The sequence below is a fragment of the Rhinatrema bivittatum genome, chromosome 1 (assembly GCF_901001135.1).
Source record: "Rhinatrema bivittatum chromosome 1, aRhiBiv1.1, whole genome shotgun sequence".
In the NCBI taxonomy this organism is placed as follows: domain Eukaryota; kingdom Metazoa; phylum Chordata; class Amphibia; order Gymnophiona; family Rhinatrematidae; genus Rhinatrema; species Rhinatrema bivittatum.
This window is the reverse complement of record NC_042615.1, coordinates 346,291,513-346,319,495: the sequence shown is the minus strand read 5'-3', so window position 1 is coordinate 346,319,495 and position 27,983 is coordinate 346,291,513. Positions and strand designations below refer to the sequence as shown.

Here is a 27,983-nt window from a genome sequence, read left to right as displayed (position 1 = left end):
AACCCGATTGGCTGTGGGATCCCCTGGACAAGCTTGAGAAGCTCTGCTCTAAACTCCTCTAAAAAGATTGATCAATACAAAACTCTGCCACCCTACACCGACATCCAGACATATCAGCCTTTCCAACTCGCTTAATAAACTTCTCTACAACTCTGAGCAAGCCACTAGAAGCAAAATATTGGGGGGAAATACTGTTGCAACCAGCAAACAAAACATATATTGCCAATTAAAAATGACAGCCAGCAATGACAACAAAGACGCAATTTACTACAGACTACCATGGCTATTCTTCAGGAATACATGTTAATTTAATTTTTTTTTAAGTCCCTACATATGTAAGCTAGATTTGCATGACCTAGAGGCAAAAGGTTCCTAATGCTGTGACAGCTCCTGGAGTCATCCAGTACCCCTGACACAGCTTGTTTCTGTATAAATCAATTAAAAAAAAGAAACCCAACAACAACAAGAGCCAAGCGAAAAATGGTTAAAACCTGGATATTTCACCAGGCATTCAATGAAGGCGATAGTACTTGAGTATTACGAATCCATCCTGGAAAAGAAGACGATGAGTAAGAATGTTTGCTGAATGTTCTACACTATGTGTTTGCATGTTTAGAATTTTAACTACAAAAATGTATAAGAAGTTAAATTTTAGCAATATTGTTTTATCGTCTGTGATAATATATTTTTATATGTTTTAATTTTTGTTATATGTACGATGTACACCGATATGACGGCTATGCTAAATACCAGTATAGAAATTTTAATAGATAAATACTAATAAATAAATAAAATACATTGGAAGAAAGCAAACATGCCTGTAATAGCAGAGGAGCTTTAGGAAATGTGGTAGGGTCACATTTTAACTATGTGGCTACTCACCGACATCCAGCTTTTCCTCGTTATGAGCTTCCATGACTACAAACTTCTCGCACACTGCAAACGTAGGTAGCGTGGAGGAGACAAACTGGCCAAACCTTTGTACAGGGAAAGGAAGTTAAGATCAAATCATTATCCATAAATAAGCCAGCCCATTTTAACATCTAGCCCTAAAAGAAGGATACTTTCAGTGAACAAAGTGCCTGCCCTACCAGAGCCAGGAGGAAGGCGTCATCTAAATGCCACCCCAACCATCTGCCCTCACACACACGCCCTCTCGCGCACCCAAGAAGGGGTGTCTTTAAATTGAGGGTTCAGCACTGATGATACTGCTTTTCTGAATGATTTTCTGTTTAGTCAACGAAATGATCTACTATGGTCTTACTGAAATTCATTGGCTTAGATAAAATTATTTTAGTACAAACTTCTTTTAATAGAAAAGGAAGGGGACAGGAGTATTTTTCCCTTCCAAAATGGGGAGATCAGTCAAGTTCAAGCTTTAGGTCTACCCCCCCAACTAGAAAGCAATTTTTCCAAAATGGTTTCGCACCTCCATGCAGCATAAACCTCTAAAGGACAACTGGTCTAGAGGTCAGCCTCACGTCTATTCTGCTTGAAAGGTTTTTGGCTCCTATCTGGATAAAGCACAGAAGCCCTTACAGTCTGTAACCCCTAATTATTTACCAAATGGAGCAGATATTTACAGCCAAACCAGAGAAGCTGTACACCTAGTCTAAGAAACCCAGAGCTGTTGTAAAGAACAGAGGTGGGTGGGTGGGTGGGTGTGTGTGTGTAAATGCACAGTACGGACGACGTGTGCATTGCCAATGAAATGTAATGTCTCAGTGTGCACAATTCCACCCCAACCGCTCGCCTCCTGTGTAGTATAACAATGCTGCCACATCTTCCAACATGCTTCTGAGCCATCCAAGTAAGCATGGTTTCACATGTCTACTGTGAAATATCACCATGCCATGTCAGACATCATGAAGTCTCACGTCTAAACTCGGAAGTGCCTCTGGGCCAAGTTCAGGTGATTTCCCATGATTTTAGTGCAGGCTATGGCAAAGCTGCCAGTAACCATGATTAAATCATGCAGGCTGAAGGCTTGGTGCTGCTTTACATATTGTAACGAGATTCTGTTCTGGGGGTGGGGTGGGGGTGGAATCCTTTCATAGAGGTGCCCAAACCACAAGGAGCCACAGCAAATGGAAGAAAGATGCAGCTGTCTAAAAGAGGCACCTATAGGGCAGAGTCCATTCAAACTTCTCTGTCTCCATCTGCTGGAGGGGAGGCAAAACCCAGGAGTCTGGACTGATCCAGGTACGTACAGGGAAGAGGCACCTGCCTTTCACCAAAGCCCAGGTAAATTCACGTCTTTTAAGAAGGACATGTAATATTGTCATGCAAGAGGCTTGGGTTGATTCCTGGACACAGCGTCTGCTCCCTGGGCCCCAGACACTGCACAGCAGTGATGCCCATGGGTGAGATTCAGGGTGTACGGGTACTGGGAGCATGAAGTGATCCACAGTATGTAGCTGCCAAATAAGGTAACATCGCTGCAATGCCTGGGTTACAGGAGGAAGACAGCAAGGAAATAAAAATAGGGGAAAAAGCTGCAGGTAGCTGTGAATGAAGACTCCCAACACTATAGCCCCAGCAGGGCAAGTTACAATTGAGATGAAAGTGCAAAGGAGCAGGAAGAAGCTGTCCATCAGGGAAGAGAATAATTGAATGCGGTTTCACTGTAAATTGAAGAAGACCTGGCTGATGGTTTCCAAGTTATAAGTTGTGATTGTTCTCATCTGGAACCAGCAGTAGGAATGTATGCTTTGTCTCTGGAGTATTTTTCTGTAATGGTATTCTATGCATTGTTATTTGATTGTTTTTATTTTGTGTTTTGTTTTAAACTCTGTTGTACATCGCTTTGGAATGTTGTATTGTAAAAACCTGGAAAGCAATTTATAAATTTATAAATAAAAAAGTAAAGATGGGCAGGAAGTAGATGCTGGGAAGATCGCGTCCGAAAAATTTCTGAATTTCTTTGAAAAAAAGACATGCCATCTAAACGATGGAATCTGGGATTTAGTCGTGGGATTTAGATCCGAAATGAAAGCTGCTTGTACAGAATTAAACCAAGCTTCATTTAAACAGCATCAGGAATTAAAAGTCTTAGAAGGGAAACTAACTGAGACTAATTGCAGGATTACCCAATTGGAAAAAAAAGAAGAAAAAACACTGGAATTCAAGGCTGCAGTAGCCAAAAACCAATTGAGGCTAGAGAAGCGTATGGAGACTCTGGAGAATAATTCTAAGAGTTTAAACTTACGATTTTTAAATTTTCCTCGCATTGTAGGAGAGTCACCATACACTACTTTAAAAAAGTTCATGGTGGAGATATTAGATTTCTCAGATTTAGATATGCCTGTGGTTAATTCATGTTATTTTTTGCCTGTTTCTAGAAGTAGATAATCTAACCTTCCCTTTCAAGGAGATTTGACCAATTTTTTGGAAAATTCTAATTTAGTGGTGATTGATAAAGGTACATTATTAGTTTCTCTACTTACAAATTGTGAAATAATTAAGGTCATGAAGGTGTATTTTAGGAAATATCCTGTTATCTACCATGAGTCAAATGTAAAAATTTTCCCCGATTTAGCCTTGGCTACTCAACAAAGAAGGAAGGCGTTCTTCAAGCATCACGAAGCAATAGATTTAGGTTATAATTTTCAACTGCGTTTCCCGTGTAAATGCTTGATTAAAAAAAGGGATGAATGCAATATATTCTTTACACCAGAACATTTGGCTAGGTTTATAGAACTCAAAAGACAACCCACTTCAACACCAGATACATAGATAAATTATTACAGGTGTTACTTATGCCACCACCTTATTTTTTTCCTTAAAAATTGGTGTATAATTTACTCCCTATTAATTTCAAGGCCTTAATTTGACTCATTGTTTGTTCTTATTAAGAATTACCACTAGAGATATGAATCGGAACCAGAATCGGATCCGATATCAGTTCCGATTCACATCTCTATAGATGTGAATCGGAACCAGAATCGGATCCGATATCAGTTCCGATTCACATCTCTAATTACCACATATATTTACTTATTTTAATTTGCTATGTTTCTTATGTTTAAATGATATGTGATAATATCTGAGATTTCGGTTATGAACTATTTTGGTTTGTAAAATATTTGAAAATTCAATAAATAAAGAATTAAAAAAAAAAAAAAAAAAAAAGTAAAGATAGGTCAGACACACACGACCTTCTGCTTACATGAATCTTCCCCCGAGTCCCCCAAATGAAAGCAGCCTGGCAGAATGGACTTCTCCAGGAAGTGGAGAAGACCAAAACTGTGAAGGAGTTCAAAGAGGTGTGGGATAAACACTGTGGATCCATAAAGTCTAGAGGATGTGAATGAAGTGAAGAGGCATGGGGGCGGCTTGCTGGAATGATGGCTACTACCTGGAGATGAATATCCTTATTCAATAAACATACACACGGTTAATGCGACTCCAACATTGCTCTATGCTTCAACAGCAAGAGGAAATGTTAATGTGAAAAATAAAGGATTTGCATCCACAAAAAAGCAGGGGAGTAGCTTGCTTGATACGGTGGTTACTACCCCAAACCAAATAAGCCTGATACTTCACTTTCAATGATATCCAGCATAGCTCTCTGCTTCAACGGCAAGGGGAATGATGAAAAGATGATTTATATTCGGACAACAACCCAAGGACTGAGTTGCACAGGCTGGGTAAACATGCGTGGGAGTAGCTTGCTATGATGGCGGTTACTACCCCTAAACAATTAGCTAGATACTTCACTTAGATGCAGCTCCAGCACTGCTAACTACATTGATGGCGGGGGTGGAAAGGAAATAGAACAAAAAAGTCACTTACAAGGGACAAGAGAAACAGATAAGTATGAGAAAAAAAAAGTGAAAGCTTGCTGGGCAGACTGGATGGACCGTTTGGTCTTCTTCTGCCGTCATTTCTATGTTTCTATGTAAGTGGAACATCTGCTTCTCCAAGTAACGCCTTAGGACCTGGAATGTGCAGGCAGGCAGGACAGCCCTGCAGCAAGTCCACTGACATCACTCCTAATTCACAGGATCCAAAAAAACCCCAACCCAAACAAAGCAAAAAATAGTTACACTTTCCAAAGCTTTAGTCTTTCAGAATTAAAATACTGGCCTTGCAGATCTCAGACACCCCTAGAGCTGGACTATGTCCATATCAGGGCGGCCAGTGGTTTAATTCTGGAAGAATAGCATTTGGAGAAACAGTTTCTGGAGTTTTTACCCATGTGTCCCGGGGGTTTGAGCCGAGTTTGCAGTGAGTGCTAATTTCTGGACGGGCGCTAAATGCGGCTGGTTTGCTGTGCCCTTGTCTGGTTTAACATCGGTACGGCTGACCGCCCTCAGACATACGTGCGCCCAGGATCATCTCTTTAATTTTCTTCCACTATTCTCTTCACAGCAACAGTGAAAAATACACACTTCAGTAGCTTTTACTTTAGTTTAGGTTTTGTTTTGTTTTTTTGTGGGAGGACAAACTCACTAAGATTTGTACTGTTGGGCTTTTGTTTGTAATCCAGTGGTTAGTATTAACAAAACACAGATTTTCATGATTTGAAGCCAGTCTATCGCTAGAACAAACAAGGAGCAAAATTGCAAAACAAGTTTAGGGAGTGCATGCCCTCAGTTATAAGCAGGCAAAGCACAATCCATTGACACAGAATTAAAATTTGAGGCATTTGCTCTGAACAATCAGTGGACATAAGCGTGAGACTGAAATTACTAAAACAGTGGGGGGGAGGGGGCAGGAAGGAAGAGGTGGGGTTGGTATAGATGCCCAATGCCAGCTTTTATTTCACTAGGTGTGAACAGCTCACTCGCGCGAACAGTCACGATTTGCAGGCCTGCGTTCCCTCCCCCCTTCCCCGGCATACTACCTGAGGAGGTCATTGCTGCTGGGGAAGCCCTGGAGCAGGAAGCTCAGCACATTGCTAATGGCGGCGATGGTGGGCTGGGACAGAGACAGGTCTCGCAGGGTCAGCAGCAGCTTGGGGATGAGCTGGAACTCCCTCATCAGCTTGGCGTTCTTTGCTGCCTCGCTGAGAAAGGGGTAGAGAGAGAGAGAGAGGGGGGGTTAGAAGCGCTGGCATCACCAGGTCATTCACATCCTTTGCCACCGGGTCTGGTTAATGGCGCGGTGTAGGCTTTAGTTACCTGGATTCCGTGAGGAGCTCGATGAAGTGCTCAAACAGGGACAGGTGAAGCTCGTAGGGCGCGTGGAGCCAGACCTGCAATCCAGAGCATAGGGCACACACTGTAGGATACCGCACATTTCCCCTGCTAATAATTCTAGCAACCGGAGTCCTCCATGCAGAGCTACGATATCAGATCTGAAAATTGCTACAATACATGCCCCGAACGCGGGTACATGGGCTTTTGAAACACTGCTACGATAAGTAGATTACATTTACATTTTCTTTTGAAAATTACCCTCAATAGGTTTTTGGGAAAAAATAAATAAACACACACATTCTGAAAATACAAAAGTGTGTGTGAAAGTGCAAACCCCTGCCTAACCCTGTTCCCGGGAAAGCCTCTGCTCAATGCCAATAAAAATACGCTAATACGGGCCCCTTCCTACATCTTGGGGTTTCATCTGGCTAAAAGAACAACCCCTTCAATATAATAAGATTAATTATACCTCTGAAACCGTGACAACGAGAATGAAAGTAGAAAGGTCCCCCAGGGAGACCCCACTTCTTAAAAATCAGGGGTGAAGGACACTTGTTTGGGGGGGCTGACTGACAAAAAGCAGGTCTGGATTTGTTTGGAAACAGCCAAAATATGTAGAGTAACCGTAAACTACTGCTGCCTGGAAAATAAAAAGAAGAAATGCTGGAAAACAGAACTCTTTGTGGCACTGGAGGCCCACAATTCACCATCCTTGCCTTAAGCAGCTAACTGCAAATCTCCGCCATAGCAGCATATCTCTCAGCAAAACAAGAACTAAATCAAGCACAATTATTACTCCCCGTTCCTCTTCCTTTGCCTCCCGCTCTCTCCCGCCTCTCCATTCTCCCCTGCTCTTACTCAGCCATCCTCCACCCCCACTCCCTAGGGCGGACTGGAATGACTTTTTAAAATAAACCATTCAGGAATGCTGCTGCAGATAATGCCAGAGGCGTTCTGACGAGGAAGGAGTCCCTGGGCCAGTGGCTCGCAAGGGATCTCAGATCGTGTTTCCGAGGGCTGGAGTGTGGCGGAAGATCCCAATGCATCCCACATCACTGAAGAGACACCGTCCTATCTCATGGGGCAGAGAGGAGGTGGAAATCTCCCCCCAAGCTCCCCTTGAAGAGCTGCTATCTTTTCTTGTGGGCAAGGAGAAGTAAGTTGCAGCATCCTGAATGGCACAGGACTATGGATTTTGCTTTCGGGACACACGTGAGAGGAGAGAGCATTCTCCCGCAAGTGGTACTGAAAAGTCACCCTGCCATGCCTCCTGAGGTGAGCGAGGAGAACAGAGGATCCCCCAAGGTGACGGCATGGAAAGTGTGGAGGAGTGAGTGACGAGTCCCAATGCCAACGAGCTGAGACAAGCGTTAACATTTTAAATGTGCACTTTGCATGTAGCCGGTACGTCAGCTCTTGATACTTAATGAAATCGCCTATGTCAAATCCTTAAACAGTTCAAGTCAGCCAACCACAAAAGTGGTTAAATTGAACCACTTAAGTCACTACTTCAAGGGCTACCATTTGGAAGCGGGAAAAGGCGCTGGACTGCCAGCATTGGAAGCCGTCTCCATTTATCTACAGATCAGGAACAGCAAGAACACAGCAAGAAATAGATCTACTATTTGGGATCCTGCCGGGTAGCTGTGACCCAGATGGGCCACGGTTGGAGACGGGATGCTGTTGGGCTCGATGGACCTTGGTCTGACCCAGCATGGCACATCTTAATGTTCTTATGAATCTGTTCTGTGGATGAATGAAAGACCCCCACCTTTCATAAGTATGAAACTAACAACAACAAAAACTTGACTTAGCCCCAAAAAACCCAGTCTCTGTATCGTCATTTCTAATGCAACACTATTCGAGCAAACCACATAAACCAATAACATTGAAGAGTTATAGTTACAGCTAACAGAACATCTTTATGTTTCCTGTAGCGTTAACAGAAGAGCATTGCATTTTGTTTTCTCTTTCTCCTGGTATCAATGTATTTACAGTCTCAGTGGGAGCAGCTCCCACAGAATGATCTTGCCCTGGCTTCATTGCTGTATGGACGCATGGCTGGCCCCCTGAGAAGCACATTGCCCCTGCCCCTCCCTACCAGCCCCCCGTGCCCGCGAGAGACAGACCGGCCCCTGGAGGCGTGACACGTACCTCGAAGTCGCACAGCAGGTCTTGGAAGGCTGTTGAGTTTGGTATGATGGAGGTTTCATGGCCGCTATCTACCGTACCCACCAAGGAGAAGGTCAGATGGAGGATGTGGCTGTTCAGGAGGGGACGTTTCCTCTTCAGCAGCATTGCCAGCAACTGAGGAAGACAAACCCGAGTTCACTCTCTTTACTATACTCTGCTATCATGCAGCACAAAAAAAGTAATACAGTAAACTGGATCCGATGAGAAATAGCATTGTCTAGTTTTAAGACTGGGACAAAAATGATATAATTCAGACACTCCACAGGCACTGAAATTTAGGGATTTAAAGAGGGTCTGGACCAGGGTCAGGTTGGAAGAAGGAACTTGGGCACCTTGCACCTATAACTTGGGCAGCCAAATCTAGGTGCTGCTAGAGCAACCCAAAGTCTGGCTGGCCACGTCCTTCCTCCCACCCACTCCCCCGATGGAAAACTTAAAGTAGTGGGGGGAAGTCTGGCTGGCCAGATCCTTCCTAACCCACCCACCCAACAAAAAAATCAACCTGGGGGGGGGGGGGGAAGCAGGGGCCCCATGGAATTCCCCCCACCCACCTGCACCATTCAAAATGAACTGCCAGAACAGCCTTCCCCGTCCCTCCTTCCCACCATCTCATTCACAACTAAAGCCCGGCAACAGTCCAGCCAATCCCCCCACCCCCCACCCCGGTGTCTCCCAAGAATTCCAAAATTCCCAACCCCTAAACTCCCCAAGGAGCCGGAAGGAGGCCCGAGGCTCACCTCCTGCTCCCAGCTCCAGCCATGCACTAAACCTCAATCATCCTCTTGGCTCCCTTAGAGAGTTTAATGGAAAGGGGGGATCAGTGGGCCTGTCACTGGATTTCGCTGTGAACAGAGCGGTGAGAGGAAAGAGAGGGAGGAGGCTGTCAATGCCGGTTGGTTAATTTTCAACAGAGCCGGTGGGAGGGGCTGCTGGCATGGCAGGTTAGTGTTGAATAGGATGCGGAAGACTAAGTCAGAATTTTCAGTGCTGGGCTGCTAAGATGAGGGGCCTCAGTTTTAAAGACTTAAAGTCAGAGTTAGGCACCTACACTGAGCACAAACATTTGATGCCTATATGAGCTGAATATAGGTTCCTAACATGAGTGCTTAACTTAGGTACTTTTATGGAAGTGCTCAGAGCCCCTTAAATGTGAGGCTCCACGATGATAAAGCCGACTGGCTTAACACAGCACTGCGCGTGCACGTACCACAAAGAAACCTGAGATCTGCAAATAAAGCTCTACTAACTGTCCCCTCTGTCAAATCAGCACATCTCACGCAAGTAAGGGAAAGAGCACTGTCACTGGCTTGTCCTGTTCTCTGGAATACCATGCCACTCGAAATAAGACTACAGACAAATCTGAAATTATTCAAAACTAATCTGAAAACCTGGCTTTTTAAACAAGCATTTTATAAAGATAAAGAAAAGGAGAAAAATAGTTGAGCGATAAGGATGCACCAAGCTAGAAGTTTTTAGTAACCTACATAAGCACATTAATGTTAAAATCAAACTGCCTAATTTGTTCCTAACAATCAGGTTTAACTTACACACCTAGTTTATTATTTTACATTGTTACCGTACTATGATGGCACACGAGTAATTTGTAATCTATACCACCCATATTTCTCTTTATCGTGCCCTTCTGTAAACCGTTGTGATGGTATTTAACTTAACGACGGTATAGAACATTTTTTAAATAAATAAATAAAATAAAAAATATTTTCCTTTGCTACCATCATGTCCTGTGTTATACTGAAATTGTTATTATTATCATTAGGTTGGTTTTTTTAAAGAAACACTGTTGCATGACTGAAGGGGCCCTTAAATCAGGAAGGCTGGCCCGGCAAGCTGAGGGCAAGGGCCACTTGGTGGGGCAAGAGAAAGAAGGTCTTTTAAAAACCAGTTATATTCCATCAGCACCAATATTAGGAGACCGTATTTTCCCACAAGATATTGGGGCCCCAGCATTACAGCTTCGCATTCAGCACCGCACACACTAAGGCCACCTTTGCACGATAAGCTGGGGTTAACTTGGAGGAGGATGGCAGAAAGGGATTGAGGATGGCTCTGCTCTGTGACTGGAGGGAGGGGGAAGCTGGGGGCCTTGGTCGGGAAGTCATGGCCCCGAGTGAGGGGGGGCAAAGGTGGATGGGTGATGGGATGATGGAGTCTGGATTGGAGGTGGGGGGAAAAGGTTAGTTGGGTGGGTCAGGATATGGACGTTTTGGGGGTGATCTGGAGCAGGAAGGGTCAGGGCCTGGTTCGGGATTGTCGGGTGATCTTGACAGTGATGGGGGAGGGGGGCTGGGGAGCATGAAATCCTCATTGTTAACCATGGGAGATTTGGAGATTCAGGGCGTGTTATGCTCAGAGTGCATTCTAAAAACAAAAAAAGGTAATGCATCGCCCATTAAGTTTAGTGGGCACGGTAGACTTTTTTAGTATGAGCGTTTGTGACTAGGCCCCCACAGACTGCAGACGTATCATCATTTGCTTCTTGCTGTTAGTTTCCATTTCTTTGGAACTTCTCCTGGGGGAGTTAAAGTTAGCCACATTCTGATTAGAGCACGGGATAACAACTCGCAGTCTCTCTTGACTTTATGTAGTTTGTGCTCATTCCTCTCTCCCTTGAGAGGAAAAATGTAAACCGGCATGTAGAAGATTTATTCAAATCAAAATTAAATGGTAGAAAAAGACAAATGACCAAGGACTGCTAGTATGGAACAAGAGATGCAAAAAAAAAAAAAAAAAAAAAAAAAATTATATGCCCTCCAGGAGGAAAAGCTATTTCAGCTGTGAAATAAAATTATCCCGGGCTCGCAGTCACTTTACGTCCTTCCACAAACAAGTTTCAGAAACTGCAATAACAGAAAGGATAATTGCCATATATAAGAATGTTACAGTCAGGCAGTGAAACCAACCAAACAAGAAAAGGCATTTGTGTTAAAGAAACTAATTTATTTTACAGTACAGGGCCGCCAGTCCTTGCTGACACACGGAGTAAAGCGGTCTTTCCTTTTGATGGGGGTCTGCGCTCCGCGGTATCTAGCTGAGCAGACGTGAGCATGCCATGGGGCAATGTCAGAGCTAGGACGTATGATTTTCAGGAGAAACCCACTCCCCTCCCCCGTCCTCCCTCCCCATCTTGAGTACTTTAGAAATTAGGTTTTTTTCAAGATTTAACCCAGCACCTCCCACCTCTCAATAAAAAAAATAAAAAATAAAAAGCGTGGATTGCCTGCTGTGGCACCCAGAGGCAGCAGCAGGAAGACAGCAGCACCACCGCAAGTGGAGATCCATGGAAGCAGAAGGTAACAGCGGCAGCAGGGAAGGATGGAGAGAAAAGGAGAAAACAGCCGGGGAGAAGAGGCAGCTGGCCTGACCCCAGGCAGTGGGAGATGGAGGAACGTGGCCTGCTGGAGCCTCAGTAAAGGAGGGGGGATAGGGGAGGAAAGCAGAGGAAAGACAGAGGGACCAGGGTGGGGAGGGGTGCAGGAGGAGAGAGGAGGGAAGGGAAGGGAAGGGAGCAAAAGAGATTAGAGAGCAGAGGCAGAATAGGAAGAAAAAACAATTAAGGGCAAAGGCAGGCTGGGAGGAAAGGTCTGGGTAAAATGAAAAAGCAAAAGGAAGAATGATGGGAAGTGTAAGAAGGAAAATTTAACTAAAATGGAGAACAATTAAAAAGAAAAAGAGCAAAAGAATAATAATGCAGATATGACAAAGCCTGGGATATTATTATTATTTATTATCAAATATATTGGGGGGGGGGTTTAATTGAAAGATTTTCAGTAAAAATTCAATCATTTGTATTCCTAAATTTCTAGCGCTGAAAAAACAAAAAAATAAATGCAATTTATAGTCAGATTCATAGTTTAAAAATAAAACTTGATTTCACCCCTCCCACTTCCCGAATTAATTACAAAAAAAACCCTCCCAGAACTGACAGGCCCTAGTCATAACTGTAGATGCAGGAGCATGCTGGGATAACAAAACACAACAACACAGTCTCAGTACATCTTATTTTTCCAATTAACACAAAACATCTGAAAGTTATAGCAGACATAATAGCCCTCATTATAAAAGGTACAGTTTTTATTTACCACAAAATCTCTCTCTATATACATATATATATATTTATTTTTTTTTACTACTGCCATTTATCTGTAAGTGAAACACAATCCTCTGCAATTGTCTGACTTCTGGTGTACCTGATAACCTTTGATGCGCTCCATCTCCTTACTGGCTAAGGGGTTACTCTTCACCACACACACCAGGGCCTTCACGGCTGCATACAGCCCCTCAACGTCAGACGCCATGGCTACCAGACCCAGGATGGCAGCAGCTCCACCAATGTATTGCAATGTGCTGGCAACAGGCTTAGGGACAAACGTCCTCACTCCTGAGGAAGGGAAAAGCAAACATGAAACCCACAGGAGCAGCTGAATCCATCGGGTCAATCTTTTATTGTTCATTTAATTTTTTTTTCATTTATATTCCACCTTTCAGACACTTCAAAACGCATTACATTCAAGTACTCTGTAGGCATTTTCACAGGCGCAAAAGAAAGCGACTTCACTGAGGGAGAAGGTTAACAGGGTAGAAAGCTGGCTGGAGGTCAGCCAATGATCTAACTTGATCCAACACTATTCAATGAAATATTAGGCTCTCAAGAAGATGCAGCAGTTCATCTCACCCAAATATCCGATCAGGGCGGCACCGATGGTACGTGCAGGACCATTCAGATGCCCTGCAGAGTTGTGCAGTAACTTCACTGGAGTGGCGTTCTCATGGGAAGAAATAGCCAGCTAGGAGACGAAAAGAGGAGCAAGTTTACTCTTTGAAAACGAAACAGAAATTGTACCGTCTGCATAAGCAAGTCACCCTGATTAATGCAAAGTCATGCAGTAGTTTAAAGACAGAATGGCTGAAGGATTAGAATGTCACTGCTTTGCCTCAATTACATAGCTGAAGAGAACAGGAAAAAATATTACGTAGGGCCGTTTTAAGAATCTCAATGATGGACCCTTAGAACAAGGTTTTGCAAGGCATGTTACTAAAGATGTTTATTTAACATTTTAAGCAACTTTTTAGAACAATCCATGAAGATCCCTCCTCTCTTTAGTCCTTTCACAATTACAGTATATACATTTTTATTTATTTAATTTATTTATTTGTTTTTCTATAAACGACATTCGATTAGAAATATCACATCGGTTTACATAGTAACTTGATGGATAATTTGGCAACAGTAACAACAGGGTCTAATTATCTTTACATTACAACAATAATAATGTCTTATTTTATGAGTAAAAAGTAGCAGTTATCTTTACAATACTGCAATATTCAGGCACTTAATTCAAATTTGTAAATAAAATAATGCTGTAAGCCAAAGCAAATTCAGATTGGCTCCTCTTTTGTGTGGTCAGTGCCAGGAAGGCAAAAGAAACAAAATCCCAGCATTCAGCTCCTACTGGGTCTTCTATACCAGTGGTTTGCAACTCACCACTCAGGATGTCAGAACATCCACAATGAATATGTACGAGATAGATTTGCATGCACTGCCTCCATTGTATGCAAATCTATGTTACTCATATTCACTGAAAATCCAACTGGCCTGGCAGACCTTGAGGACAAAGTGGGTTCCCAATATCACCAACAACACCACACATCTCAATCAAGGCACGCCTACCCATATCATTAGCTTTCTGCCTCGCACTGGAATGTCACTTAGATGAAACGATAACATTTTAATAAATCCTCCTCCTCCTCAATGAGCCTTCCCCAAGACGACTGCAATACTGAAGATGACTGAACAGGGAGGAAGCTCCAAGTTCGAGAAAGAACTGGTGCTCCAGGAACTTTAAATTATAATCTGCATGGAAATGTGGTCACGGAAACACTCAGACGCTGCAGCAGTGGGTGAACAGACCCCTAAAATGTTGAACTGAACTGTTGTCTCTTCCTTCATTTTCCCCATCAATACTAGTGTCCTTGCTTGAGGAACTCTCAACGCTGTCTTTGGATTTATTTATTTATTTATTTAAAACATATATACCGCAAACAATAAAACATTCATAAGATCCATTATACATAAAAACAAATCACAAAGACTAATCAATGCATCTAGCATACCAGCAAAGTAATCTCTGTCTTATATAGTGTGGTTGTCTATTCATATCACACCTGACCTTCTCAATACCTTGATTTTTGCAAAACAAATGTTCTTAAGTTGTGTGGCTTCTCAGCCACAAATGCCTTTTTAATGGAGGCTGATTTTTCTATTCAATCATGCACTACTCAGAAAAAGCCTGGGGAAACAAAAACAGGCGAACTTTCAAAGGGCCACAAGCGTAAAAATCAGGACTTACGCGTGTGGCTGGGCCCTGCGCACACCGCGTGCATTTTCAAAAGGGCCCGGCCACACACGTAAGTACCGATATGTGCACAAGTACCAGGCCCTGAAAAAGGGGCAGGCTGGGGGTGTGTGGTCTGGACGGGGCCGGACAGAAGCCGGCCGGGACAGCGGCCATTAGCCACTGTTCAAGGGAAGTGGCGTTGGCAGCTGGCCAGCGCGCGGAACTTGCTTCTACTCCGTCGGAGCAGTAATTGAAAAAAACAAAAATGGGGATAGTTAGGATTAGGTTAGGGGTCGGGGTGGAGAAGGGAAGAAGTAGGAAGAGTAGGGTTACGGGCAGGAAAGTTCCCTCCCAGTCCGCTCCTTAATTGGAGTGGACTGGGAGGGAACTGGGGAAGGCCAGATTGCGTCACCGCACGCAATTTACTAAAATTCGCCCCTCCTCCCTGCATGCGCGAGCCGTACATGCGTGCGGCAATGGATTTTATAACATACACGCGCCAGCGCGCGTATGTTATAAAATCGGTGCATCCATCTGGGCACGCTGGGAACCGGGCGCGCTCCTTTTAAAATCTACCCCAAAGGCTTTTAACATTTTCCTAAATTTCAAAAGGGAAGATTCATCCTTTAAACCTTGAGGTTCAAAAGATTCTGCCTTGAGGATCTTAGGGTTCTTACTGGCAATACAGCTTTAATGCAGCATTGATGCTGGAGGAACTAAACCATTCAACCCCTTGAAAACTAACTAAATTCTTAAAGGATATCCTCAATTTGATAGGAAGCCAATGTAGTTTCATCAAAAAGGATGATATATGTTCGTAAATCGAGATCCCAGCTACTATCCTTGTGGCTGTATTCTGTACAGACTGCAAAGCCTTTAAAGATTTTTGAGGAAGGCCACGGTACAGTGAAGACAGTGCTAAAGAATGTACTACAGTTCTTAGATCAGACTCACTTAAAAAGGGTTGCAATCTTCACCACATTTGTAGTTTAAAGAAGGCTACTTTCACAGCTTTTAATATATGTGGTTTTAAAGACAAAATTGAGTCTGTAATAATCCCAAGGTTTCTTGCCTCTGTTACTATTGGTATCCCTAATCCATCTATAGACAAAGATTTAGAAGACAATCGTCTTTTTAATCCTTCACTTATTTTACTGCTTTGTAATATTTAAGGATTAAGTTGCAATGATTCCAATATTGTGACACTATTTGTCTTAATAGTTTTCCTTGTAAAGATTGCAGCAGTTTAACAGGCCATTACTGAAGATCTATCTCTATCCACCTCCAGAAACATCACAGCCCAGCCAGTCTGCCCATGCACACAACTGCTCAGCCCTACAATCCCTACCACTTCCTTAGAGATCCTCTGTACTTGTCCCATGCTTTCTTGAATTCAGATACTATCCTGGTCTCCACCACTTCCACTGAGAGGCTGTTCCATGAATCCATCACTGTCTCTGTAAAGAAACTTCCTTATCTTACTCGTCTATCCCCTTTCACCATCATACTATAACTCCTCATTCCAGAGTCTCCTTTCCTTTGGAAGAAGCCTACCTCCTTCTGCATTGATACCTCTGAGATATTTAAAGGTCACTAGCATATATCCTCTACCTCACTTTTCCTCTAGGGTGTACATGTTTAGAATATAGTGCAGAATCCACATATGGTACTGTGAGGGAGTACACAGGAAACTCCCTCAAACCATCTTAAGGGACCAGCCACAGCTATCAGGCCCGGTCCTCCTTAAGAATCAGCCCTGCAAGGGAATCTAGGTGAAGGGAGACTCCCCTCGCCTTACTATAAGGAATCAGGACCCAGAAGGGTTGGGGAGGCCCAGGAAGCAGATAGGAACTGAATGTATGTGAAGACCTGCTATGTTTAATGTTTGAGTACTGCCAGAACTGGAAGGTGAGCTGCATTATTATCCATTTTGCTTTTCACTGTAAATATAATTGCACATAAGGAAACAGCCGGAGTCTGCCTCCTTTTGTCCCATTGGCTGTTTCCCAAGCAGCTATCACCCAAGTTACCACAAAACATAAAGAAAAAAATAGCAGAATGTGTAGTCCTCAAGGAGCGTCCAACAACCACAGACAATGTCTGAGCATATTTATTCATTTACATTGTGTCAACAACCCTTTTCTCAGAGTAAGACCACCACTGACACCAGACATCTGCTTCCAACCTCTGAGTCTCTGTCGTGGTGCATGCGTGCTTCATGCAGTCCAAGATTTCTCAAGAAGAGCAGCTCTAGCACATTCTTATGGGATAAAATCATTATTTTGGCTGTTGTTCCTGAGAAGACACGAAACCCCATCAAGCACCATCATACTCCCAGTGGAAACTAGCATAGCAGAAATGTGCATCAGGCACATCCACTACTATCCAAGGTCATTCATTTTCCACTCTGTAGTTTCAAAATGACTTTTGCCCTTTTATTGTCAAGTGTAACTATACTGTTCATAAGCCATAACTATAAGTATTCATCTTAAGAAACCATTCATAGCTGCTCTTGTCTTCACCAGATGGCTGGGGTACATTTTCAAAAGCTTAGTGGGAACATAGGTGGATAAAATAAGGAGTTCCATATTTAGATGGAGTGATTGCACTCAAGTCGATTTCCAGTCGCCTAAAGATATAAGGATACCTTCACAATGTAATGTATAGGGGGGAAACACAGAAACAAGAATAGAGTGCACTGTACACTAAGGATAAGATGGTTAGGTGGGAAGAGACTTTAATGCCTAGCAGATTACGTTAGACCACTAAACTACTAGTATATGGTGGTTACAATTTAGTTAGTAGTAGCTAGATTGCTATCCAACATTGTATTTTAATTTGTAAATTGTTTTCTTTTTTATGCATCTTGCCTTGAGGTCTTTGGAATGTTAGGTGGGAGAGTGAGTAAATAAATAAGTAAGTAAATAAATAAATAAATGACACTGGCTGCACAAATAAGAGACATTCCAGAGGTGTGTGTGTGTGATGAATCTATGTATGTAACTTAAATTCTCTAAAACTATACATGTAATCAACATGCTAGTACCATGTGTAACTTGTGCCATCATCTTACAATGGGTAAAGTCACATGTGTACTCTGAGCTGCATAACAACCCAATATTCAAACACAATTTATGCAGTTACTGTTGCAGTTGGACACTGCTGGCGAGATAGTGGACCCTTGGGCCGGCCTACCTAGGGTGACAGGGTAGGCCGGGGGGCGGAGCCACAGGCAGGAGGTGTTCACCCGGGAACCAGGAGCCCCCCGGGAGGAGCCCGTAGGGCACTGGGACCTCGGGACTTGGAAATACAGGTAGAAAGTCCAGGGAATGAGATAGGCTAGACCGGGACCAGAGCAAACAGGGGAGAATGGAAGTCCAAGGTACCCGGGAAGCAGGGGACTGGCTGTACAGGGCCTAGGGCCGGCTGAAGACAGGGCAGCGGGTGGCAGCAGAGTCTGTAGCAAACCGGAAGCTGAAGCAGGCTGTAGGCTGAAGCGGAGTCGGTAGCAAACCGAAGGCTGAAGCAGCCTGTAGGCTGAAGCGGAGTCGGTAGCAAACCGGAGGCTGAAGCAGGCTATAAGCTGAAGCGGAAGCAGGCCGGGGTCAGAGGCTGGCTGCAGGCTGAAGCGGAGTCAGAGGCAAACCGGAGTCAGAGGCAGGCGGCAGGCTGAAGCAAAGTCAGAGGCAAACCGGAGTCAGAGGCAGGCAGCAGGCAGAAGCGGAGTCAGAGGCAAACCGGAGTCAGAGGCAGGCAGCAGGCAGAAGCGGAGTCAGAGGCAAACCGGAGTCAGAGGCAGGCAGCTGGCTGAAGCGGAGTCGGAAGCAGACCGGAGTCAAAAGCAGGAAACGAGGAGATCACCAGGAACGCAACTAAGAACAACTATGGAGTTGTGAACCTCGTTGCAAGGTGATGAGAGAGAGTTTGAGCACCGGTTATATCGCGGCTTGGGCATGATGTCAGCAGCATGGGCGGGGCCAGGCTTCCGGGAGTTGAGCGCGCGAGACGGACGAGAAGCAGGCACGTAATGGCGGCTGCCACGTGGAGTGAGAGAAGCCCCCGGGGTCCAGAGCGGGCGGAATGCGGAGATTCCTAAGGCGGAGGTAGGCAGGTTTGAGCCCTAAGCGGAGGGAAGCGGTGTCTGAAAATCAATTTGATTTGGGTGTACTTAAAAGTAAACGTGCAACTTTGCAGGTAGGAGCATTCCTGAAAATGTGCCCATATATAGTCTAGTACCCTAATACACTTCTTTACTTTTGATGGCACTTTTGGTACCTTTGCCTTCTTAAAACAAGGGATGATCAGGTATTTGAAGTGAAATAGGAAATGTTGATATTTCCTATTTTATTCTGTTTTCAAAACAAAAAGTAAGACAAATGAAATGTCTGGATTTAGTTTTGATTAATTTTGTGTCGCTGCAACTAATTTAAAAAAAAAAAAGAAAAAAAATGGCTGCCATTTTTAAATGGCTCTCTCTTGTTTTCTCTCACCTCTTGTGGACCCTTCTCCCCGGATTCTTTCCCACCTTTCGCTGGTCTCCTCACCCCAGAATCCCCTTTAACATACCTGAAAGTTGGGTATGCTATTATGCAATAGCATCCACTAAAACAAAATGAAATGAAAAAAAAAAAAAGACACGAATAAAATGAAGCTACTCCCTGAAATAAAATGGAAAAAAAATTGTTTTAAGTAGGGGTACCCTACCCTACTTGAAACAGGCAGGCCATAGCTGGACATAATTCTGAGATACACCTCTGGAATAACATCTGTAAATTCCTCTGTCTGCACCAGGTGTACTGGGTGCCTTACTTGCAACAGCTCACAAAGCATACAGTCTTCCTAGCACTGCTCCTGCTACTGCAAATTTCCTTGCTAATTTATTTATTTTAGCAATTTCTAACCTGCACCCTCCACGGTTCAGGGAGGCATGCCATAAAACATACATAAAAGTATAACACACAATAAAAACAAACAGAGTATTTAAAATAGCAATAAAAGCCAGTGAGGTGGGCTGGACCGAGATATTAAACTGATGGCCGGAATCTAACTTAACAGACCAAATGCCTTTCAAAAATAAAAAAAAAGGAGGTAGATGTTCAAAGCAAAGTGGCTAGGTAAGTTAGCTGGATAAGACTTATCCTGCTAACTTACCTGAGACATTCAGCTGCATGGTTTTGCTGCTGAATATGCCATCAAAAATCACTACTTAACTGGATAAGTTATATCCGGTTAAGTTAGACCTGCTCTATGGTAGGTCTAACTTATCCGATTAACAATGACTATCACTACTTATCTGGCTAAGTTATACAAATAAGTAGCGCCACCCCAATCCACCCATTGCCCACCCACTGGAGGTCCGGCTGACTAATTATCTGGCTAAATAGTGGCCGCTGAACATAGCCAGATATTCAGTGGCAGCTAAGTAGCACTGAATATCGGCTTTAAGTTCATTAAAGATTTTTTAAAAGAACAAAGATCTGATGTTGCTCGAAGAGAGCAGAAAAGAGAATTCCAAAGGGTAAGTTCGAAGACAGAGAAGGCACTTTCTGGGGTCTCTAAAAGGTGTAAGTGCTACATGATGGGCACCTCAAGTCCCCTGTTGCGAGGACCTTTGTGCTGCCTCAAGAACACTAATCTGCAGGATGGCATTATCCATGGACTATTGGCATTGTTCAGCAGCTTGTGAACCTACATGACAAGCATACACAAAATGGGCTTCTTAATAGTACCAAAGGATATCACCTTACATTTTTTTTGTATTGCTTATTAACCATCTGTGTGTCCAAACCACAAATATATCCAAACCAGCCGGTAAATTTTTCACGCCTTCACTACGATTGGATTGCCGCCTACCTTCAGTTATCATCTGCAGATATAGCAAGACTATGTTCAATATGAATTCTTAAATCTTTTAACATAGGAAATCGTAATAGAATACATAACAACCCCGGGACAATCGATTTGCTACTGAGGTGTAATTAGATACTTCTTTAGTTCCAATCACTCACTGTTGATGACTGACTAATCAATTCCTATCCACCTACAGATTTTCAGTTTACTTAAGAAATCATGATTTTCTGCAGCTCCTTTCAGAGACAACATCAAATGCTTTAGCAGGCTCTAAGTATAGGACATGAACACAACACTACGGCCCGGTGTCCTCGTTGGAGCAGCAGCAACGCTGGACGAGGAGAAAGTGGCCAATCAGGCTGTGTCCGCCGGCACAGAGGGACCCAGAGGAGGAGGAGGGGAGGCACACCCCCCGAGCAGTAAGAGCAGAAGCCAGCGCCGGCAATTTGCGCCTTCCCCCTGCAACGGGCCCACCCACCACCAGCCCAGCGTCCTCGGCGTGGCAGCAACACCGGAGGCATGCGCTCTTGGCGCGCACACACGAAGGATCACAACAAAGGAGCTTTCCTCTTTGTGCGCCCCTTCATGCGTGCCTGAGTAGATGCCTGAAGAATTTTTGACTACAGGCTCTACCAAACAGATCTCATAATGGATCCAGTCCACCACGTGTTCAGTAGAGCTAAGAGCTCTAGCTGCTAGGAGAGATGAGTCCATTCTGTGTTGCCAGATGAAGTCATCCACATGTCATGGCTAATTTAGCCTGCTTATCAACGAAAAACGTTTACTCACTTGTTTCATATTTTATAAAAGTTGAAAATATGTGCATATTTTCACTTTCATGCACACATATACACGTGTAAAAAAAAGGGTGGTCTAGGGGTGTTCTGGAACAGAGGGGCAACATTTATATTTATACGCATAGATCTGCCAACTTACTCGTGTATTTTTACACATGCTAATTATCTGGTGCAAGTGATATTAAACCTGTCTATTGTGTGGACTGGGGAGGGAGGTCAGGCTAAGGAATCAGGAAGTTCTCTATGACCTGGAGAAGGACTGGGTGAACTTGTAAACCGGTTAATTTCATTTACGTGCGCAGGTTTAAAAATTAACTGACATGTGCAAGCACATCCTACTTTTCTTCGTGCATACAATATGGGGCGGATTTTAAAAGGGTTAGGCGCGTAACCCCTTAAGCCCGCTCCTGCGCGCACCGAGCCTATTTTGCATAGGCCCGGCGATGCGTGTAATTCCCGGGGCTTGAAAAAACGGGCGGGGCATGGGCGGGGTGGGGCGGTCTGGGGTGGGGCCAGAGGCCTCTCCATTGCCACTGGGCCCGGGGATTGCGCGCAACCTACGCCTGCCCAGAGGCAGGCGTAAATAAAATACAAAGGTGGGGGGGGGGGGGGATTTAGGTAGGGCTGGGGGGCGGGTTATATAGGGGAAGGGAGGGAACGGGGAAAGCCATCGGGGCTCCCCTAGGGCTCGGCGCGTGCTAGGTGCACAAGTGTGCACCCCCTTGTGCGCGCCGACCCTGGATTTTATAACATGCGCGCAGCTGCGCACGCATGTTATAAAATCGGGCATAGATTTGTGCTCACCGGGTTGCGCGCACAAATCTACGCCCGTGCGTAGGTACGAATATCTGGCTCTATACATGCGCATATTTTTAAAATAGGTAGGAAAAGTCATGCATTAATGCATTGCATGTATTCGTGCCTAAGTCTACATATGTGTGTATGTTCCAAGGTAGAGATACGTGTATTTTATAAAACACACATATATCATATGCACGGGTTATAAAATACTTACGTAAATCTGCTCGCGGCCTTTTATGCCGCCACATGTATTTGTTTGATAGTCATCCTCAATATTTTCAAGGGAAAGAGTATCTGCAGAAAAAGCAGGCTCAAATCTCTTGTGGGTGTTTTTTCCCATGGCAATTTTCAAAAGGAAAATATGGTTGCACCCTCCCTTTGAAAGCTGGTCAAAGCCCGCCAGTAAAAGTACCTGCGGACCTTCTGAATAAAAAAGGGCTAAAAAAGTAACAATTCTTAGACTAAAAAGTGGAGATTGCTCATCCTGCTTACTTTTTTAATTTTACTTTTTTTAATATTAACTTTCCATAGGGAGATCACTAAAAGTATCACAGACACTGTGACTGACTCAGTGAAGAAATCAACAAGGAATATTTCTACTAATTAACTGATCATGACACTAGTAAGGTTTGTTTTCCTTAGTTACAGCAAATCACAACAGGGAAAACCAACGTGCCTAGAGCATTCCCATTGGAGCAAATGCTTTGTTATTATCCTCATCATCATTAGCGGACAAATAATCATAGATCAAGGATGTAGGAAATAAATCAACTTTGGCACACACGGAAAGCAGAGTTGCTTACCTGTAACAGATGTTCTCCTAGGACAGCAGGATTTTAGACCTCACATGTGGGTGACATCATCAGATGGAGCCCGGCATGGAAAACTTTTGTCAAAGTTTATAGAAACTTTGACTGGCATACTGAGCATGCCCAGAATGCACTATCCACGCGTCCATGCAGCGTCCATCTTCAGTCTTGTAACATACAATTCACGAGCGAAAAAAATAAAACAACAAAAAGAAGGAGAACCCAGCTCTGCGGGGTGGCGGGAGGGCTTCCTGAGAGCTAACATCCTGCTGTCCTAGGAGAACACCTGTTACAGGTAAGCAACTCTGCTTTCTCCCAGGACAAGCTGGATGGTAGTCCTCACATTTGGGTGAATGCCAAGCTACAGGCTGCTCCCGGATCAATAATGACCAACAACCCCTAACTGGGTGCCAATGGGCACAAGAAATTATGATGCTGTTGGTAACAGAGGGAGGCAGCCTGAACCCTAACAATGGGCCCTAGTTGGGTTTAAGGCTGGAAGAGATTGCGAAGGACAGATTGGCCGAAGCTATTGTTGTGCAGACCATCCTTGTCCAAGCAGTAGTAGGCAGTGAACGTGTGTAAGGAACTCCATGTCGCAGCCCTGCAGATTTCGGTGATGGGAACCACCTGCAAGTGGGCTACTGACGCTGCCATAGCTCTCACAGAATGAGTTTTGATATGGCCTCCAAGCTGAAGGCCTGCCTGTGAAAAGCAGAAGGAGATACAATCCACCAGCCAGTTAGATAGATTTTGCTTTCCCACCACAACTCCCAATCTATTCTTGTTGAAAGATATAAAGAACTGTGTCGACTGCTTGTGGCCTGCTGTGCGTTCTAGGTAGAAAGCTATGGCCCTCTTGCAATCCAAACTGTGCAGCGCCCAGTGCAGTGTGAATTAGGCCTCGGAAAGTAGGTGGGCAGAATGATTGACAGATTGAGATGAAAATCAGTCACCACTTTAGGCAGGAACTTAGGATGTGTACGCAGAACCACCCTATCATGAAAGAATTTTGTATAGGGTGGAAACATGACCAGCACCTGACGCTCACAGACCCTGATGCCGAAGTGACCACCACTAGGAAGAGAACATTCCAGGTGAAGAACTTCAGAACACAGAGGCTCAAAAGGATCTCGTATGAGCCGCACCAATACCACATTGAGGTCCAAGGACGCAGTGGGAAGCTGGAGGGGAGGCTTCAGCTGAAGCAGACCCCGCTTAAATCGCCCTACTAAGGCGATGGACGCACCAGTAACACTGATGGTAAGCACTGATGGCACTCAGGTGTACCCTGACTGAATTGGTTTTCAATCCAACCTCCGAGAAGTGCCACAAATAGTCCAGCAGCTTCGGAGTGGGACAGGCGAATGGATCCAAGCCATGACTCTCACACCAGATGGAGAACCTCTTCTACTTCAGTCTGTAAGACTTCCTGGTGGAAGACTTCCTAGAAGCAACACCTGAGATACGTCATCAGAGAGGTCAAGGACCGCAGGACTAGCCTTTCAATATCCAGGCCATCAAAGCTAACGACCTGAGGTTCAGATGGTGCAGTCTGCCCCGATCGTGGGTAATTAGATTGGGGAAGGTCCCTAGACTGATCGTATCTCTGATTGACAGATCCCGGCGGAGTGGGAACCAGACCTGTCTTGGCCAATAGGGAGCCACCAGGATCATGGTCCCTTGTCCTGCTGGAGCTTCAAGAGAATCCTTCGTTACTAGCGGAAGCGGGAGAATTATGCATACAGGAGATCCTTGCCCCAATGGCGGGCAAAGGCATCTGAGGTTGGTAGTCCGTCTTCCCTGAACAGGGAGCAGAAGTGGCTTCCTTTGCTGTTGCAAGGGGAGGCAAAGAGGGCCACATCCAGGTTTTCCCACAGGTAGAAGATCCAGTCTACTACTGTTGGATCCAGCGACCACTCATACGGTCGGAACACTCGAATCAGGTGGTCCACAACCAAATTCTCTGACCCTGCTAGGTACACTGCTTGTAGGAGCATGGCTTGTGAGAGGGCCCAAGCCCATATCTATACTGCCTTTTGACAGAGGAGGAAGAACTAGTGCCCCCGTTTATATACCACATCACCACCTGATTGTCTGTCTGGATAAGAATCACTTTGTGGGACAAGCGATCCCAAAATGCCCAAAGAGCATAGTGGATTGCCCGAAACTCCAGGAAGTTGATCTGGAATTGAGATTCTTGAGCTGACCAACGACCTTGGATACGGAGGCTGTCCACATGCGCCCCCCAACACAGGGGGGATGCATCGATGGTCAGTACGACCTGTAGTGGTGGGACTTGAAATGGGACCTCTTGCTCCAGATTGGACAGGTCCTCCCACCAGGACAGAGAGACCTGGAGAGGTGGCATAATGCAGATACGTGCATTGAGGTCCTGGGTTACCTGCATTCACTGAGACCGCAACGTCCACTGCGCATGCATAGATGGGCTAGGGAGGTAACATGCACAGATATGGCCATGTGACCCAGAAGACGCAGCAGAAGGGGAACTGAAACCTGCAGTGTCGGCAGACCAAACTCGCAAGGGACGACAGGATGAGTGCTCTATCGTGGGGCAGAAACGCCCTGGCATGCACTAAGTCCAGTCTGGCCCTGATGAATCCCAAATGTGGCGTTGGGATGAGATGGGACTTGGGATAATTGATAACAAACCCTATAGACTGTAGCACTGTAATGGTCAGATTGAGAGCACATAGCTCACCCTTCTGAGTGGCACTCTTGACCAGCCAGTCGTCTAGGTAGGGGAACACGTGTACCCCCCTGATGGCAGAGGTAAGCCCCCACAACTGCCAGGTACTTGGTGAAAGCACGAGTGCCTGACCCGAGGCCAAATGGCAACACTCTGTACTGGAAGTGTTCCTTGTCCATAACAAATCGGAGATTCTTCCTGTGAGCAGGAAAGATCTCAATGTGGACGTAGGTGTCTTAAGTCAAGGGAGCACTGCCAGTCTCCTTTTTGCAGGAATGGTATCAGGCTGCCCAAAGAGACTATCTTAAACTTTTCACTTTGAAGAAACTTGTTCAAGGCCCTTAGGTCGAGAATAGGGCGGAGGTCCCCTATTCTCTTTGGTATCAGGAAATACCAAGAGTAGAACTCTTGTCCCTGCTAATGCAGAAGAACAGGCTCGACTGCTCCGGTTGTTAGAAGGGTAGAGAGCTCTGTCAAAAGTATTTCCTGTCGAGTGGACGAGGCCCACGATGGACATGGGGGAGAATCCATGGGGACATCCCTGAAGTTTAGCCAGTACCCTTGGCGAACAATGGAGAGAACCCATTGGTCTGAAGTAACGAGGGGCCAGTGGTTCCACAAAAAGACGCAGCCTACCCCCAGCTGGAGGGTAGGGCGCCGAGGCTATGGCAGTCTTGATCATGCTCCCAGTCAAAACCCAGGGCTCTGCTAGTGGGCTGGCTGAGTGGTGGGGGCCCTTTATTGCCTGGAGCGACCCCGGAAAGCTGTGCGTGGCGTGCGTGACCTCAAGGCAGGATGTAATATTTCTTCTGGCGATAGAAGGACTTCCTAGAGCCCTGTTGCGAGGATTTTCTGACTGAGGATGGTGGGTCAGAGGGAAAGGTGCTGAAGGGTCTCATGGTGGTCCTTCATCTGGGCAACTGCATCCCTGACCTTATCCTCAAAGAGATTCTCCCCTGTACAGGGCAAATCTACCAGCTTCTCCTGGACCTCCAGTCAGAGGTCTGAGGCATGGAGACAGGCCACCCTTCGGGCGCCAATGCCCACTGTGGCCACCATCTCAAAAACATCGTAGGTGGATTTCACCTCATGATTACCCACCTCCAGACTCTGCTATACCACCGCCGACAAATCATCCAGCTGCTTTTGAGGAAGGCGCTCCAACAGATCCTGGACTTGCTTCCACAAGTTCCGGTTGTACTGGGTCATATAGAGTTGGTAGGAGGCAATGCGGGCGATGAGCATAGCATCCTGGTAGATTTTCCTATCTAAAGCGTCCAACGCTCGATGCTCCTGACCTGGAGGAGCAGAGGCATGGGTGCAGGATTGCTTGGCTTTCTTGAGGGCGGACTCCACCACCATAGATTGTTGCGGGAGGTGTCGACTCTCAAACCCCAACACTTGTTGTACTAAATAAATCTCAGCCGCCTTCCAATTGATCAGAGGAATGGTCACGGGGTGTTCCCAGATCCTGAAGAATAGCTCCTTGAAGTGTCATGACTGGGACTGCCATTATTTCCTTTGGGGCATCCACAAACTGGAGGACTTCCAGCATTTTGTGCCAGGCATCCTCCTCAGTGAGTAGCTGAAATGGGATGGCCTCCATAAAGGAAAGGTCTCGGGGGGGGGGGGGGGGGGGGGGTGGGGGGGGCGGGAAACCTATGCCTCTTGTCAGGTGGAGACTGTTCCGAGAGAAGGTGCCTTAGTCATCCAAAGAAGATTCTGAGCTGTCATTCCCCACGGATCATATGGGGGCGGCTCCTTGCTAAGATCCCCTGGGGGCAGACATGGAAGGTTCCTGCCCAAACCTCTCGGTTTGGGTATCAAGGGCACCGATGGCCCCAAAGGCACTGATGGCACCACAACTCCCGATGGTCCGGGGCCTGAATCGGGGAATTGTGGTCACGGAACTAGCACCCCCGCGGGTGTCATTGGCTGCAACAATTCTGCCTTCTCGGAGGACCCGATGATGGGAATTGCTCTGGAGGAGGGCATCCATGGCTGCATCGGAAGTACGCCCAAAAGGATGTCTAGATGCTCAAGCAGGGGCACCAAGAGAGATGGCGCAGGCTCAGGTACCGGCATGGGAACCGGTGCCGATGGCGGCTCGATACACCGCAGGGCTCGTAGCACCTCTAGCTGAACCCTGAGATCCAACTCCTCTTGAAAGTCCGCTGAAGAACAGACTGAGATAGAAGAGGAGGAGGCATCACCAGAGCCTCCTCGGAGCCCCAAGGAGGCTCGGTGCCTTGCACAGATACCAGTGAGGAACCCTGGGACTCCAGGGTCTGATAGAGAACGAGACCTTCTCTCCATGGGGTCGC

The 27,983-nt window shown here is 45.4% G+C and overlaps 1 protein-coding gene across 1 annotated transcript in view; it reads right to left on the bottom strand.

Annotated features, from left to right (window-relative positions):
* The window catches only part of WDFY3 (WD repeat and FYVE domain containing 3), a 616,621-nt gene that overhangs the window by 236,860 nt on the left and 351,778 nt on the right, over positions 1-27,983 (bottom strand). The window contains 6 exon segments of the mRNA XM_029599364.1: positions 883-977; positions 5,849-6,010; positions 6,126-6,199; positions 8,298-8,450; positions 12,545-12,735; positions 13,030-13,141. Coding sequence (XP_029455224.1) covers positions 883-977; positions 5,849-6,010; positions 6,126-6,199; positions 8,298-8,450; positions 12,545-12,735; positions 13,030-13,141 — 787 coding nt within the window.